General features: G+C 33.6%; 1 protein-coding gene across 4 annotated transcripts in view; it reads left to right on the top strand.

Annotated features, from left to right (window-relative positions):
* STXBP5 (syntaxin binding protein 5) overlaps positions 1 to 13,399 on the top strand; it is a 175,552-nt gene that overhangs the window by 98,767 nt on the left and 63,386 nt on the right. For all 4 annotated transcript variants that reach the window (XM_032407703.1, XM_032407702.1, XM_032407705.1 and 1 more), the window contains exons 10-16: positions 4,546 to 4,700; positions 5,856 to 5,928; positions 8,978 to 9,125; positions 9,339 to 9,406; positions 9,680 to 9,720; positions 10,582 to 10,802; positions 11,558 to 11,736. In XM_032407703.1, the coding sequence (XP_032263594.1) occupies positions 4,546 to 4,700; positions 5,856 to 5,928; positions 8,978 to 9,125; positions 9,339 to 9,406; positions 9,680 to 9,720; positions 10,582 to 10,802; positions 11,558 to 11,736 (885 nt within the window). The remainder of the gene's footprint in view (positions 1 to 4,545; positions 4,701 to 5,855; positions 5,929 to 8,977; positions 9,126 to 9,338; positions 9,407 to 9,679; positions 9,721 to 10,581; positions 10,803 to 11,557; positions 11,737 to 13,399) is intronic.

Genomic DNA, 13,399 nt, shown 5'->3' with positions numbered 1-13,399 from the left:
AATGGCAATTCAGTGTGGTAAATCCTGAGAAGAAGTAGGCACAGGATGCAAGGAACACAGAAAGGGAACCCAGCACAATCAGGGTGGATGGATCAGGGAAGGTTTTTCTGAGGAGATAATAATTGGACTGAGTTTTAAAATTTTAAAGTCAAACAGAAAATGAGGGTAAGTATATCTCAGGCAATAAACAATGTGTGCAAATGCTATTATAATAATATCAGCTGCAGGTTATTAGGGTCAGAACTAAAATCATCATGGGGCTGAAATGGAGGACACAGGTTCTTGAGATCCTAACAGAGGAAACAGAATGCATTTTACAAGATTTGGAGTTGCGTCATCTCTTATCATACATTACTTTACTCACTGTGTTGTGGCCCCACTGACCATTTAGTTCCTGAGATAAACCAAACTCATTCCTGACTTAGGGTCTTTGCACTCGTTATTCCTGCTGCCTAGAATGTACATCCCTTTCTCCCCAACCCCAAGCTCTTTGAGTGGCTGGCTCTTCATCATTCTGGCCAGCTCATCCGTCATTACTTCAGGGATCTTTTCTGACCACTCTTAACAGTAACTGCTCTATGGCCTCCCTCACAGTCAGCCTACCACTCCACATTGTTTTATTCTCTTTGTAACACTTGTCTCAATGTGCTTATTCATGTAGACTAGACATGAGAGCACTGTTTTATTCTCAGGAATACAGGTGCTCAAAATAAATTTGAATGAATGGGTAATGTTGCAGAACTGAGTTGAGCAAATTGGTTATAAAAATGGCTTTTTGGGTAGAAGTGCCTCCTTTAACTGAAGAGTGCTTCATATGAAACACAACTTGAGCCAAATCATTTATCAAGGCCAGCCTGGGGAGGTTAGTCAGAAGACAAAGGAATGGGGTGCCTGGGTGGCTCAGTCGGTTAAGAGGCTGCCTTCTGCTCAGGTCATGATCCCAAAGTCCCAAGATCGAGCCCCACATTGGGCTCCCTGCTCAGCAGGGAGTCTGCTTCTCCCTCTGACCCTCACCCTGCTCATGCTTGTGCGTTCTCTCTCTCTCTCTCAAATAAATAAATAAAATCTTTAAAAGAAAAAAAAAAAGACAAAGGAATTACTTAAAAGTGGCCAGCCTCTTAAAAATTTCAATCAGATTATGAAAGGTCCAGGGGCATGTGGGTGGCTCAGTAGGTTAAGCATCTGACTCTTGATTTCAGCTCGGGTCATGATCTCAGGGTAATGAGATCTAGCCCCATGTCAGGCTCCACGCCCAGCATGGAACCTGCTTAAGATTCTCTTTTCCTCTCCCTCTGCCTGCCCCTGCATGCACACGTGCATGGTACTTGCTCAAATGAATGAATGAATGAATGAGTGAATGAATGAATGAATGATTAAATTATTAAATAAATTATTAAATAAAATGTCCAGACACCTTTCTAATGCAGATATCTTCACAAAATGACAGTCTTGAGGAGCACTCAATATCATTAAAAGAAATTCTACTGAAATTCTACTTTAAGTTATAGGATAAAAATTATCTTTCCTCAAGTCCTTATTATAACATCAAAAAAGCTAACCTTGTGTTTAAAAACAATAAGATTCTCCACCTCCATAATTCATATGCTACCTAGAAATAATCTAGATTTCTAGAATTTTTTATATAATTCTTAATGCCACTATCTAGTATTAAAATATTTATTTTATCATTGCATTTATGACTACTTTCTTGTAAAATATTCATCTCATTAATATTTATTCTTCAAAGTTTGGTTCTTTATAAAGAAAAAAATATAACCTGTTGGGTGTTCATAAGTCAGGTGATTCCTGCCTGGCAAACTTAGATTATTTTTTAAAAAACAACACATAAGATAAAAAGGAAAAAAAATAGTATTTAAATATATACATATATGTGCATATGCATATATACGCATTTATTGCTAGATTTGGGGAACTTATGAAAGAATATTACCTTGCTATTTCTTTGAAACTGTTTCTTACTCATATTTTTTTATTCTTATATTTTTATCCTTATTTTTTTCATCATATATTTTTTTCTCCTAAGTTTAGAAAAGAAGTGTAGGCAACTTAGAAGGCCACTGAATACACACTTAGTTGCCTTTTGGGTACACCTACCTAATTGCCATGGTGTTATTAAATATCATATTAACAATTTGTCTAATGAACTGGTGACTTACCTGGCAAACCTACCTGGTATTTCCATGGAAATTTTATTCTACAATGTAGCTCAAGATTTCCCTGTTCCTACTTCTTATATTAACAATACTTTTTTTTTTTTTTTTTAAGTTGGCTATATGTAAAAACATTTATCAGACTATTTTTGAAATATTATTTATAAAATACATGGCCTGGACCTCCCATCTGTAAAAGATGAAGTTGGATTCTTCATCCTTCTTTCCAGTATTTTATATTCAATTGTATGCTATATTTCAAAGTACACAAGACAGGAAATGTATCCTATTTATTCATTATATGTGGAAAAAAAGGGAAAGAAAATTAAATATGCTTTCCTAACTACAGTCATAATAAAAACACTATGTAAAGAGGTTGAAACAATGTATTGGTATAGTTCTGTTTGGGAAGTTTAACCTTGATTACTATCACTTAGGTGGAAAAATAAGATTAACCAAATCAGTTTAGTGGCGAAAAATCTAGATGATAATAAGCTAGAGAGTGGTTAGTGTAACATACATTTCTGTTAATTCATTTACATATTAATTCTATTAATTCACTAAGTTTTAGATACAGCAATGAACAAAATGAACAAATGTCCTTGCCCTCGAGGAACTTACATTTTCATGGGAAAAACAATGAGCAAAATAAATAAGTTTTAATGATAAATTCTATGAAAAAAATAAAACAGGGATACATGAGAGTATAGTTTTAAATAAAATACTATACACACAAGTTATTTTATATATTAAAATAGATAAAATGTTCAAGTATTAAAAAACAATTGAGTTATCTGACCTACTATTTATATTTCCTTATAAATTACACATTTGTACTACTACTATAATTTTTAGTAGAGTTTATTCTAGAGTTTATTTTAGATAAAAATAATTTGGAAATTGTAATGTTTCTTTCAACATGCAAAAGAAGGGAAACTTTCATAATGGATAATAATGGTAATTTGATGATGATAATAATAATAGGTAAATCTTACCAAGGGTGTATTGTGTGCCAGACATCGACCCCAGTGTTTTGTGTACATTAATTCAGTAATTGTTTGAGTATAGATACATACCACTTGGTCTCCATTTTATGGATGCAAAAGCTAGGCACAGAGAGGTTAAGCAGCTTTTTCAATATCACACAGAAAGGAAAACCAGAGCTGAGATTTAATTTAAACTCAGACAGCTTAGTTCCAGAACAAGAATTTTTTTTAAGTAACAAAATATTGCTTTAATCTAATTGTCTTATTATTCACAGCCATATAACAGTAGACAAACAGGCTTCAAGTTAAATATAAGAACTAGCATTTTTAAAAAAATAGTAAGTAAATAAATAAGAACTAGTGTTTTTAACAATTACATCTTATTACATACTACTTATACCAGATGTGAAGAGGAGGAAGGTGGATCTCTTGACCTTAGAGTAAGCCTTCAGAAACTACCTAAAAAATCATAAATGAAGAGATGTAAGAAAATCTTATATCAAACTTTTAAAATCATCTGTTTAATGTACCATAAACAACTTCCCCACCAAAAAATAGTGAGACACATAGCAGATCAAAAGCTAATTCCTTAGAATGCAACAAACTCTTACCAAACAATTAGAAAAGGATTACTAATCTAATGAAAACATGGGCAAAAAACATGAAAAATCAAGACAAAGATAAATACAGGCCAAAATATATGGAAAGATATTTTTTCTTTTGCATATTTAAGACACGCAGTTTTAAAAAGTGGGTCTAGATAAATCATTAAGTAATGGCTAATAGGAAGACAGAGTTGTGGAGGTAATCAGAAGTGGTAAGCTAGCAACTGGTAGATGTACATGGGAGCTGTGGTTGGAGAGCATACCAGCCAAAATTCCAGAAGCCCTACGGAAAATGATTTTGAGTGACTGTTTTCTCAAGGGTGATTTATAGCTAGTACATTACTGATACATCGATGAGAAGTTAATATGTTACAAACAGTGGATGCCTCAGGCCATTAACATTCTCTCTTAGACCTTCTGTTGAGAAGGCCTGGTTATTAGGATGGAAATACAGGCAGTACATTTAGGAGACTTGACCAGTAGAAACCCAGCGAGAATTTTTTGACAGTTGTATAAAGAGGATAAAGGAAAAAATTTTAAGCACCAAGGGGAGGTATGAGAGAGTCAAATGTGGTCAATGTTCATTCTTATTGTAGGTTAATTTTCATGAATTCACTTGGGTCTTACCTATGCAATTTAAAAAAATCCACATATGAGTATTCAATTAAATCATACATTAAAATGTTAGAATTTATTATTTCACTAAATAAAAAATTTACAATACAGCAAGAAAATAGTCTCCACTGTGCTATTTATAATCCTGCCTATGTATTTTATTTTCAGGGAACCTTTTATTATTTTATCAGGAGGTTTGTCCTATGATACTGTAGGAAGAAGACCCTGCTTAACAGTTATGCATGGGAAAAGTACTGCTGTGCTGGAAATGGACTATTCAATTGTTGATTTTCTAACGCTGTGTGAAACACCATACCCAAATGGTAATAAGCTTTGCATTTAAAACTCATTCTCTATAGATATCTGTTATTCAAAACAAAGACCTATATGTTTTCTAAGTAGTTTCCTTATCCTCGTATGCTATAATTCTTCTGGGGGAGAGATGCTGTCTTCCTAACTTTTGCAAGTTTTATCTCAGAAGCTTTATCTGTTTAGTATGACATAGTAGTCTTTAGTGCCACTTAAGGATAAACAAAGCTGTGGACATTAAGAAACATTTTAGAATTCTATAGAACATAGTATATTAATCAAGGTTCTCCAGAGAAACAGAACCAATAGGGTATAGAGAGAGCGAGAAAGAGAGAAAGAATGAATTTATTTTAAGGAATTGGTTCATACAATTGTGGAAGCTAGTAAGTCAAATTCATTGAGCAAGATGGCAGACTGAAAATTCAGGGAAGAGTTGTTTTCTTGAGGCAGAATTCCTTCTTTTTTAGAACCTGTCTTTGCTCTTTAGGCCTTCAGCTGTTTGAATGAAGCCCACCCACATTATATCTGATAATCTGCTTTACTCAGAGTCTACTGATTTAAATGTTAAGCACATCTAAAGAATACCTTCACCGCAACATCTGGATTGGTGTTTAGCTGAACAACTGGACACCAAAGCAAAGACGAGCTGACATAAAGTTAACCATCACAACTAAGCATATATTCTTTCAAGAGGAATTTAAATCTGGATCTGTTTTACTTCATTTGAAGCTAATTGAAATGTAAAGCTGTAATGCATTTTATAGTTAAAACAGGTGCATATAAAATACCTAAGAAAGAGATTTTAGTAGTATAGTAGTACTCGAGTTCCTGTGAGATCCAGTAGTAAGAATTGTTCCTATGGGTGTTCCAATTTAAATTTTGGGTTTGTTGCCCATGCCGTGCCTTGGATTTTGCAATACCAAAGAAGTTTTGTGAACTTCTTGTCTTACTCATCTTTACAAAACTGAAATAATTATGTCTATTATATAGATTTATCTCATTTAAAACAAAATAGTCTTAAATTACATTAAGTACAAGATCAGAATGTTACATACTTGAGAGAATGGAACAAAATAAATTAAAAAAAAAACAAGCAAATGTTTATTATCTAATTTGCTGTCTTCTTGCATATTTAAAACTGTTGTTCATGCATTGTTTTCCTATTCCAGATTTTCAGGAACCATATGCTGTGGTGGTTCTTCTGGAAAAGGATTTAGTACTTATAGACCTTGCACAAAATGGGTAAGAAATAAAATTCGGTGAGAGATTATTTTAGCATGTAGTGAAAAAGACTCTTTTTAGTATAGGGTTGGCTATTTCTTTCGTTTGAAAACGCTACATTTATATTCATAATCTTGACCTCTTTTTACAGTTCCAGACACACATTTCTTAATTACATGCCAGACTTACCAGATCTAGTATGTTGCTCATATAGAATTTCCATTTTTTAAGTCAAAATTTATTGAATTTCTGAAATTTCATATGATTCAACCTAATACTTGGACACACTGGGGGCACACAAAATAAGTCCAAAATTGATCCCATCACAGTTTACCTCCAGAGAAGCTCTGTGGTCTCCCCACCCCCATGTGCTCTCTGTGGCACTGTCATGAATACCATTGTCAGAGTAATTTTACATGCAGCACCAAGCTTGTCACTGTCCTCTTTTAAGAATCTCAGACTCTGCTGATGGAGCCAACCGGGCACCCTGTTATTCTCCTCTTTAAACCACTACAGTCTTTACTGTTGTTTGATTTGAGAGCACCTTCTCAGCCTGCTACTCTACACAGTAGTAACTTAGGATACCTTTCCAACCTGATTTCTCACTACCTTCCTATAGGTGCCTTATTCCCTAGAAAAACTAAACTGTGATCATACATCAGTGCCTTTTCTTATATGGCTCCCAACAGCTGCAGACGTCACTTGCTTCACTGCTGTCAAAACTCCATATAGCTTTCAAATTCAGCCCTCATTTCCGCTTCCCCCTCTCTCTTAACTACGCGCACACACACACACACACACACATACATACACACACCCTGATCTGTAAATTGCCACCATAGCTCCTTTGCAACTTTTTGTGGTATTTGCCATATTCTGCTTTTTCTAACATAGATGATAGTATGTTTACTTATAACTTCTTTGAATGAAAGGACATTGCGTTGTTTATTTGTATCTCCTGAGAGATAATCATTAAATATTTAATTGAGTTTACCCATTCAGTATTCAGTGTTTCTCAATTAGGGGCAATTTTACCACCCCACCCCCCCGAAATACTTGACAATATCTGTGTAAACATCTTTTATTCATGCTATTGGCATCTAGTGGTAGAGGACAGAGGTGCTGCTAAACATCAACAGTGCACAGGAGAGTCCCTCATAATAAAGAGTTATCTGATCCAAAATGTGAATAGTACCAGGATTGGGAAACCCTGAAGTATAAGTGAACAGTATTATTTACCTTATTTTAAGGCATTCCTAGATTTACATCAACTTAGTATGTGCTACCTATAATTATCAGGTGGGTATTTTTTTCCTTTTTAAAAATTATAAGACCATAGTGGATCAAAGGAATTTATTATTTCTAAATGACAGTCCTAGGGGCGCCTGGGTGGCTCAGTTGGTTAAACATCTGCCTTCAGCTAAGGTCATGATCTTGGGGTCCTGGGATCAAGCCTTGCATCAAGGCTCCCTGCTTAGTGGGGAATCTGCTTCTCCCTCTCTCTCAAATAGAGTCTAAAAAATAAATTGATAATAAAAAAATAAATGACAGTCCTAGAATAACTTATTCTTTTTTAAAAAAGATTTACTTATTTATTTTAGAGAGAGAGAGACAATGCAAGGGTGGGGGGTGTGCAGAAGGAGAGGGAGAGACAGCCCTAAGTCAACTCCATGCTGAGGGCAGAGCCCAGTGCAGGGCTGTCTCCCAAGACCCTGAGCTCATGATGAGCCAAAACTAGGAGTCGGATGATTAACCGACTGCATCACCTAGGTGCCCCTAGAATAACTTATTCTTAATAGATTTTATTTTTTTCCCTTAGCTAAGTTTTCAAATAGTATGTGAGATTTTTATGTGTGGCCTGTACCAAAATATATTTAAGTTAAAGAAAATACTGTGCAAATAACCTGTGACTAGGCATTTTAAATAAAAATAGCAAAGGATCAGGTAAATGTATAATAATAGTAGGATCATTGAGCTTAAGGATTATAAAGTATGTTTATAAAGAGAAAAAAAGTTACCTGCCATTTTTTTAATTCATGTTTTTGTTTGAGGTTTTTTTCTGTTTTATGTGTGGTTGAGGAATGAATAATGACAGTTCGGTTCATTTTGAAATCTAGAAAGGACTTTTCCAAAATTATTCTTCTCTAATTTTTAAATTATTGTCAGTAGTAGACTGATAAATACATCTAATTTTTGCAGATGAGCCACTCCGAACTTTGTAGAATTTTTAAGACATATTCTGGTTTTCCTGATATTTTTAAGTAACCATTCTCAAGGAATTCAAACCAGAAAAGAAATATCATTGTATATTTAGTTAGGATTTTACTTTAATTTTAAGATTTTTGAAAACATTTTTTGCTTTATTTAATGAAATAATTTTATATATAGAAACCTTTTAAGGTAGAACTTTATTTAGATTATCACTGAAACAAGAGAACATCTCTAGATTAAATATTGTACTAGGCATCACATTGATGGAGAAAAAAGGAGAACTGAAAATTTGTATTAGCTCTGCTGACATAAAGATGAGGCATCTGTTGATTGAGAACCTTACACCTTAATGGTTAGGAGCACAGTTTAAATTCTGCTTCTCCTTGCTAGCTGACATGTCTTTAGCACATTACTCTAAGTGTCTGTTCTTCAGTAAAATGTCCACATCATAAGTTTGGTGCAAGAAGTAAATAAGGGAAATGAATATATAAAGCACTCAGTCCAGTGTGTGCCACATGGTACATAGTTCTAACTGCAGCTTTTCTGTTTACTGTTCTACCTGAGCAACTTGCATTATAAAAGATGCCATTTTTTTTTTTACGTATTTGCATGAAGTAAATCTGTTAAATCTCTATGGTAAAATGTATGTAATTTCTAAAAATATGGAGAAGAACATTGTATCCCTAAAGTTACAATATAAATTCAGATAATATGTTATATGGACCTTCAGAGGATGTTATCTTTAAATTAACAAAAATTAAAAAATTGTTTTCATTCCAAAGCTGTAAATATTTTTTTAAAGTTTTCATTGTTGTGTTAATTTTGTTAAATTAATATTTTTCTTTTCCTGTTGTTAAAGATATCCTATATTTGAAAATCCCTATCCTTTGAGTATACATGAATCCCCTGTTACATGTTGCGAATATTTTGCTGATTGTCCTGTGGACCTTATTCCTGCACTTTATTCTGTTGGAGCTAGACAGAAACGGCAAGGTTACAGCAAAAAGGTATTGAACATGAGTTTTAGTATCTAATGTTACATTTCAGTATTTTATATTTATCACCTTGGAGTATTTGATAACATTGAAACCTTTTTTAGAGAAAATATATAGGAAGTCCTTTTTGGAAGCAAAATATGTCGTTTACTGTTGTCATAGAAATATATATGGAGATGTATGGTATGCTTGGAATTTGCTTTATACAATAATCTTTTTTTATAGGAATGGCCCATTAATGGAGGTAATTGGGGCTTGGGTGTTCAAAGTTACCCAGAGATAATTATTACAGGGTAAGTAAGATCCTGTTTTGCCACTAAATCACTAATAGCTAAATATAATTAAGACTACATGAACATTAATTAATTGGGCAAGTAGTGCTTTCCTTTATGCTATAATGTATTAAGAAATGTTATTGTCTAGAACCTGCCAACTTACCCTGAATTTTACCTTTCTTCATTTGGTTGCTATCTTTTCAAATAACAGTATACTTCAAAGAAAGAAAAAAGTGTGATGATTTTTTTTCTTTTTTTTCTTCACAATTTTAACTCATTTGCTTTTCATAGGCATGCTGATGGGTCAGTTAAGTTCTGGGATGCTTCTGCAAGTAAGTATTTTGAATATTATTTGTTACATGTTATACAATCATTTCTTCTATACAACCTGTTTTATAATAATTGTGTAACCAACATTTAATTCAAAATTTGGAGGCTATAAATTTAATACATGATTTATCAAGTACATGAGTTGGAGAATTTCTAATAGATGTAAGATATTTTTAAGGATATTAACTAGTAAATTAAGAATGATTCTCAATAGAAGTAATCAAATCCTTTGTTCAAAATTTCCTCAAACTTTCTCTTTAACTCAGAGATAAGAGAGGGAATATATTTCAAATCAACAGAAATTTGTAGAATAATTTTAATGCCTGATTCTAAGCTAACAGTAAATTGTGCTGTCTTTGTGGAATATATATATGGTGGCTACACAATAGCAAAAAAGGAAAGGATGCTTTGAATTGTCATGGCTTGCAAAACATACATAGTAAGCAGTGAGAATCCAGTTAACTCAGGATATTTTGTGTTTCATCACGTAGAAGTGTGAGATAGTAGTAGTACCTTTTATAGAGAAAATAAGTAGAAAATCTTTCAGAAAGCAAATATGTTCTTTATTATTTTCATTATATTTATACTTTTTTTTACAAAATCTTTTCATCACTTTTTTCAGGTTAACCAAATTCATCATCATGATGCGTGTTTTCTTTTTTTTAATGAATACAATCTTTTTGGTCAATAGGTACAGTGATTGCATTATCTAAAAGTGTAATAGAGAAATGCAGACCTGGAAATAAAAACATGGTTCAAATAAATATAGGCTGTTTTCCTTAGATAATATGTCTGATTACATATTATTTTATATTTGTTCTATTTGTACTAAAGTATCTAACATATATTATGTTTTTTTCTAGTAACTCTACAAGTATTATATAAACTAAAGACATCTAAAGTATTTGAAAAGTCAAGAAATAAAGATGACAGGCCAAACACAGACATTGTAGATGAAGATCCGTATGCCATTCAGATCATCTCCTGGTGTCCAGAAAGTAGAATGCTGTGCATAGCCGGAGTTTCAGCTCATGTTATTATTTATAGATTCAGCAAACAAGAAGTGATTACAGAAGTCATTCCGGTAATAGTCTCTTAATTATTTTCAGTGTCAGATGTCTGACATTTTAAAATTTTTGAATTATTTAGATTATCTGGAGTCAGTTTTATCTAGAATTTTTAAGAACACTTAAGTGTTTACATTGCCATCTATCTTTTGTGGAAAATAGCATACTTTTCCATATCTTTTTAGTGAGCATTTAAATTTAAATCCTTATATATACTATATATTTCGTTTAAGGAAAGTTAATATGAATATAAGCATACTCTAATTTGGTATTAATAGGAATGCTGTAAATTCTAAAATCATTGTATGTGTGTGTTCTCACATACATACACACAATCATTTTTAAAAAGCTGAGTCAGAAACATATTTTTTCTTTGCTAAATCTTTACCTTTAGAAATCTTGTTACGTTTTTACCTTTAAAAATGTTGTTCCCAGGGTGCCTGGGTGGCTCAGTCAGTTAAGCATCTGCCTTAGGCTCAGGTCATGATCCCAGGGTTCTGGGATGGAGCCCCGCATAGGGCTCCCTGCTCTGCGGGGAGCCTGCTTCTCCCTCTCTCTCTGCCCCTCTCCCTGCTTGTGCACACTTGGCTCTCTCTCTATCTCTCTCTCTCTGTTGAATAAGTAAATAAAAATCTTTAAAAAAAAAAAAAAGGAAAGTGTTTCTTTAAAAAAATAATAAAAATGTTCCCACTGAAGCATATGTGGGTGTATGTATAAACTGTATAAAATGAATAATTATTAAAAGTAGGTGAACTGTCTTTCTTTACAACAGATGCTTGAAGTTCGATTGTTATATGAGATAAATGATGTGGAATCCCCAGAGGGCGAACAGGCACCGCCTTTGCCAACACCAGTTGGGGGCGCCACTCCTCAGCCCATTCCTCCTCAGTCTCATCCTTCTACCAGTAGCAGTTCATCTGATGGGCTTCGTGATAATGTCCCTTGTTTAAAGTAAGTTATTAAAAAATACAGATATTTTGGAAATTATTTTTTAATATAGATAAATTATAAGCTTTTTACAGTAATATTTTCCTGTGATAGAGAAAAATGACATAAGATCATTTCTTTCTCTGTTTTGCTGTGGTTAATCTAACTCATTTTTCTGTGGCATCAAGAGGAGTATGATTGAATTCGTGATTTTTATCTTTAAAGTGCTAAGATTTGATCTTTAAACATACTGGTAGAAAAGCATGGATCTTTTCTGTATATGTAGCTCAATCTTCCAAATCCATGGATATTTTCTAGTCTGGATTCAGATGTAGATCAAATGTATATGTAGACCGCTTTCTACCACTCTGAAAATTCTGGTTTTTTGGTCTCTAGAGATTCAGTCATTTTTTTAATCATTTTCTCATCTTTCTGAATCTTCTCTAGCACAGCAGTATCATTATTTAAATGCCTTTATCGTAGCATTCCAGATTTGAATACAGTTTGCTTTTATACAGGAATAAATTGGATATAGCTTTCTTTTCCTTTTTTTCTATCTAATTTATATTATTGAGTTGTTAGATTTTTTTTTTTAATGGGTATGAGCCTTAAATATGGCAGAGAAATGAAACAGTGAGGAAAGAGCTAAGATCACTGAAAAATTTTATGAAGACTGTGACTAATTACATTTACAGAGAAGTCAATTAGGGTAATGACTGGAAACGTGGTTATCGAAAATGTCAAAGAAATTCAGTACAAGAGTTGAGCAAAAGCCAGATTAGTAGGTTCAAGGTAGAGAGGCCTGGTGAGAGAAAATTTGCATTTGTTAGAAGAACCAGGGTTTGTCCTGGTTTTGTTTTAGATCTGCTAGAGTCACTTCTCTTGGTGAATAATTAAAGGATTGCTGTGGAGAATGCCTGTGTAACTAAAATTGCATGGCAATCACCCCCAAAGATATGGCAGATTTTTTTATATCATAATCATTTTAAAAATATAGACTTTATGTTTTTGAAGATTTTTATTTATTTATTAGAGTGTGAGGAGCAGCAGTTGGGGAAGGGGAGAGGCAGAGGAAGAAATAACAAAGATCAAAGAAGGGATCCTGAGCAGGGAGCCTGACACGGGGCTTGATCCCAGGACCCCAGGATCAGGACCTTAGCTGAAGGCAGCTGCTTAAACGACTGAACCACCCAGGCACCCCAAAAAGTATAGACTTTTTAGAAAATAAACCTTTATATGTTTATATAAATTTGAGGTTGTATGTTCTATATTAGTATTTCTCAAACAGGGATGATTTTGCTCCTCCCTATTTATTTGGCAATATCTGGAGACGTTATTAGTTGTCGCAACAGTAGGAATAGGGTGCTACTGGTATCTCGTGCATAGGGGCCAGGGATGATGCTCAAGTGCACAGAACAGTGCCCCACAACAAAGAACTTCCCAGGTCAGAATGCCACTGGTACCAACAATGAGAAATTCTGATCTGATCTAAAAAATGTAAGTATTGAGATTAAGCAACTACATTCCTCAGAAAGGTCTCAAGGTTTTATTTTGTCTCTCTCATGTACATACATACACACCCCTCTGTTTGCAACAGTTCTGGCACGTTTAGCTAGAATGAAACTTGAAAATACAGAATTCTGCCTTCTTCCCTTCTGTTACTTATTCAGTACTACTTTGCTTTAAA

Source organism: Phoca vitulina, unplaced genomic scaffold (assembly GCF_004348235.1).
Source record: "Phoca vitulina isolate PV1807 unplaced genomic scaffold, GSC_HSeal_1.0 scaffold9, whole genome shotgun sequence".
NCBI lineage: Eukaryota > Metazoa > Chordata > Mammalia > Carnivora > Phocidae > Phoca > Phoca vitulina.
This window is presented reverse-complemented; position numbering and strand designations above follow the sequence as displayed.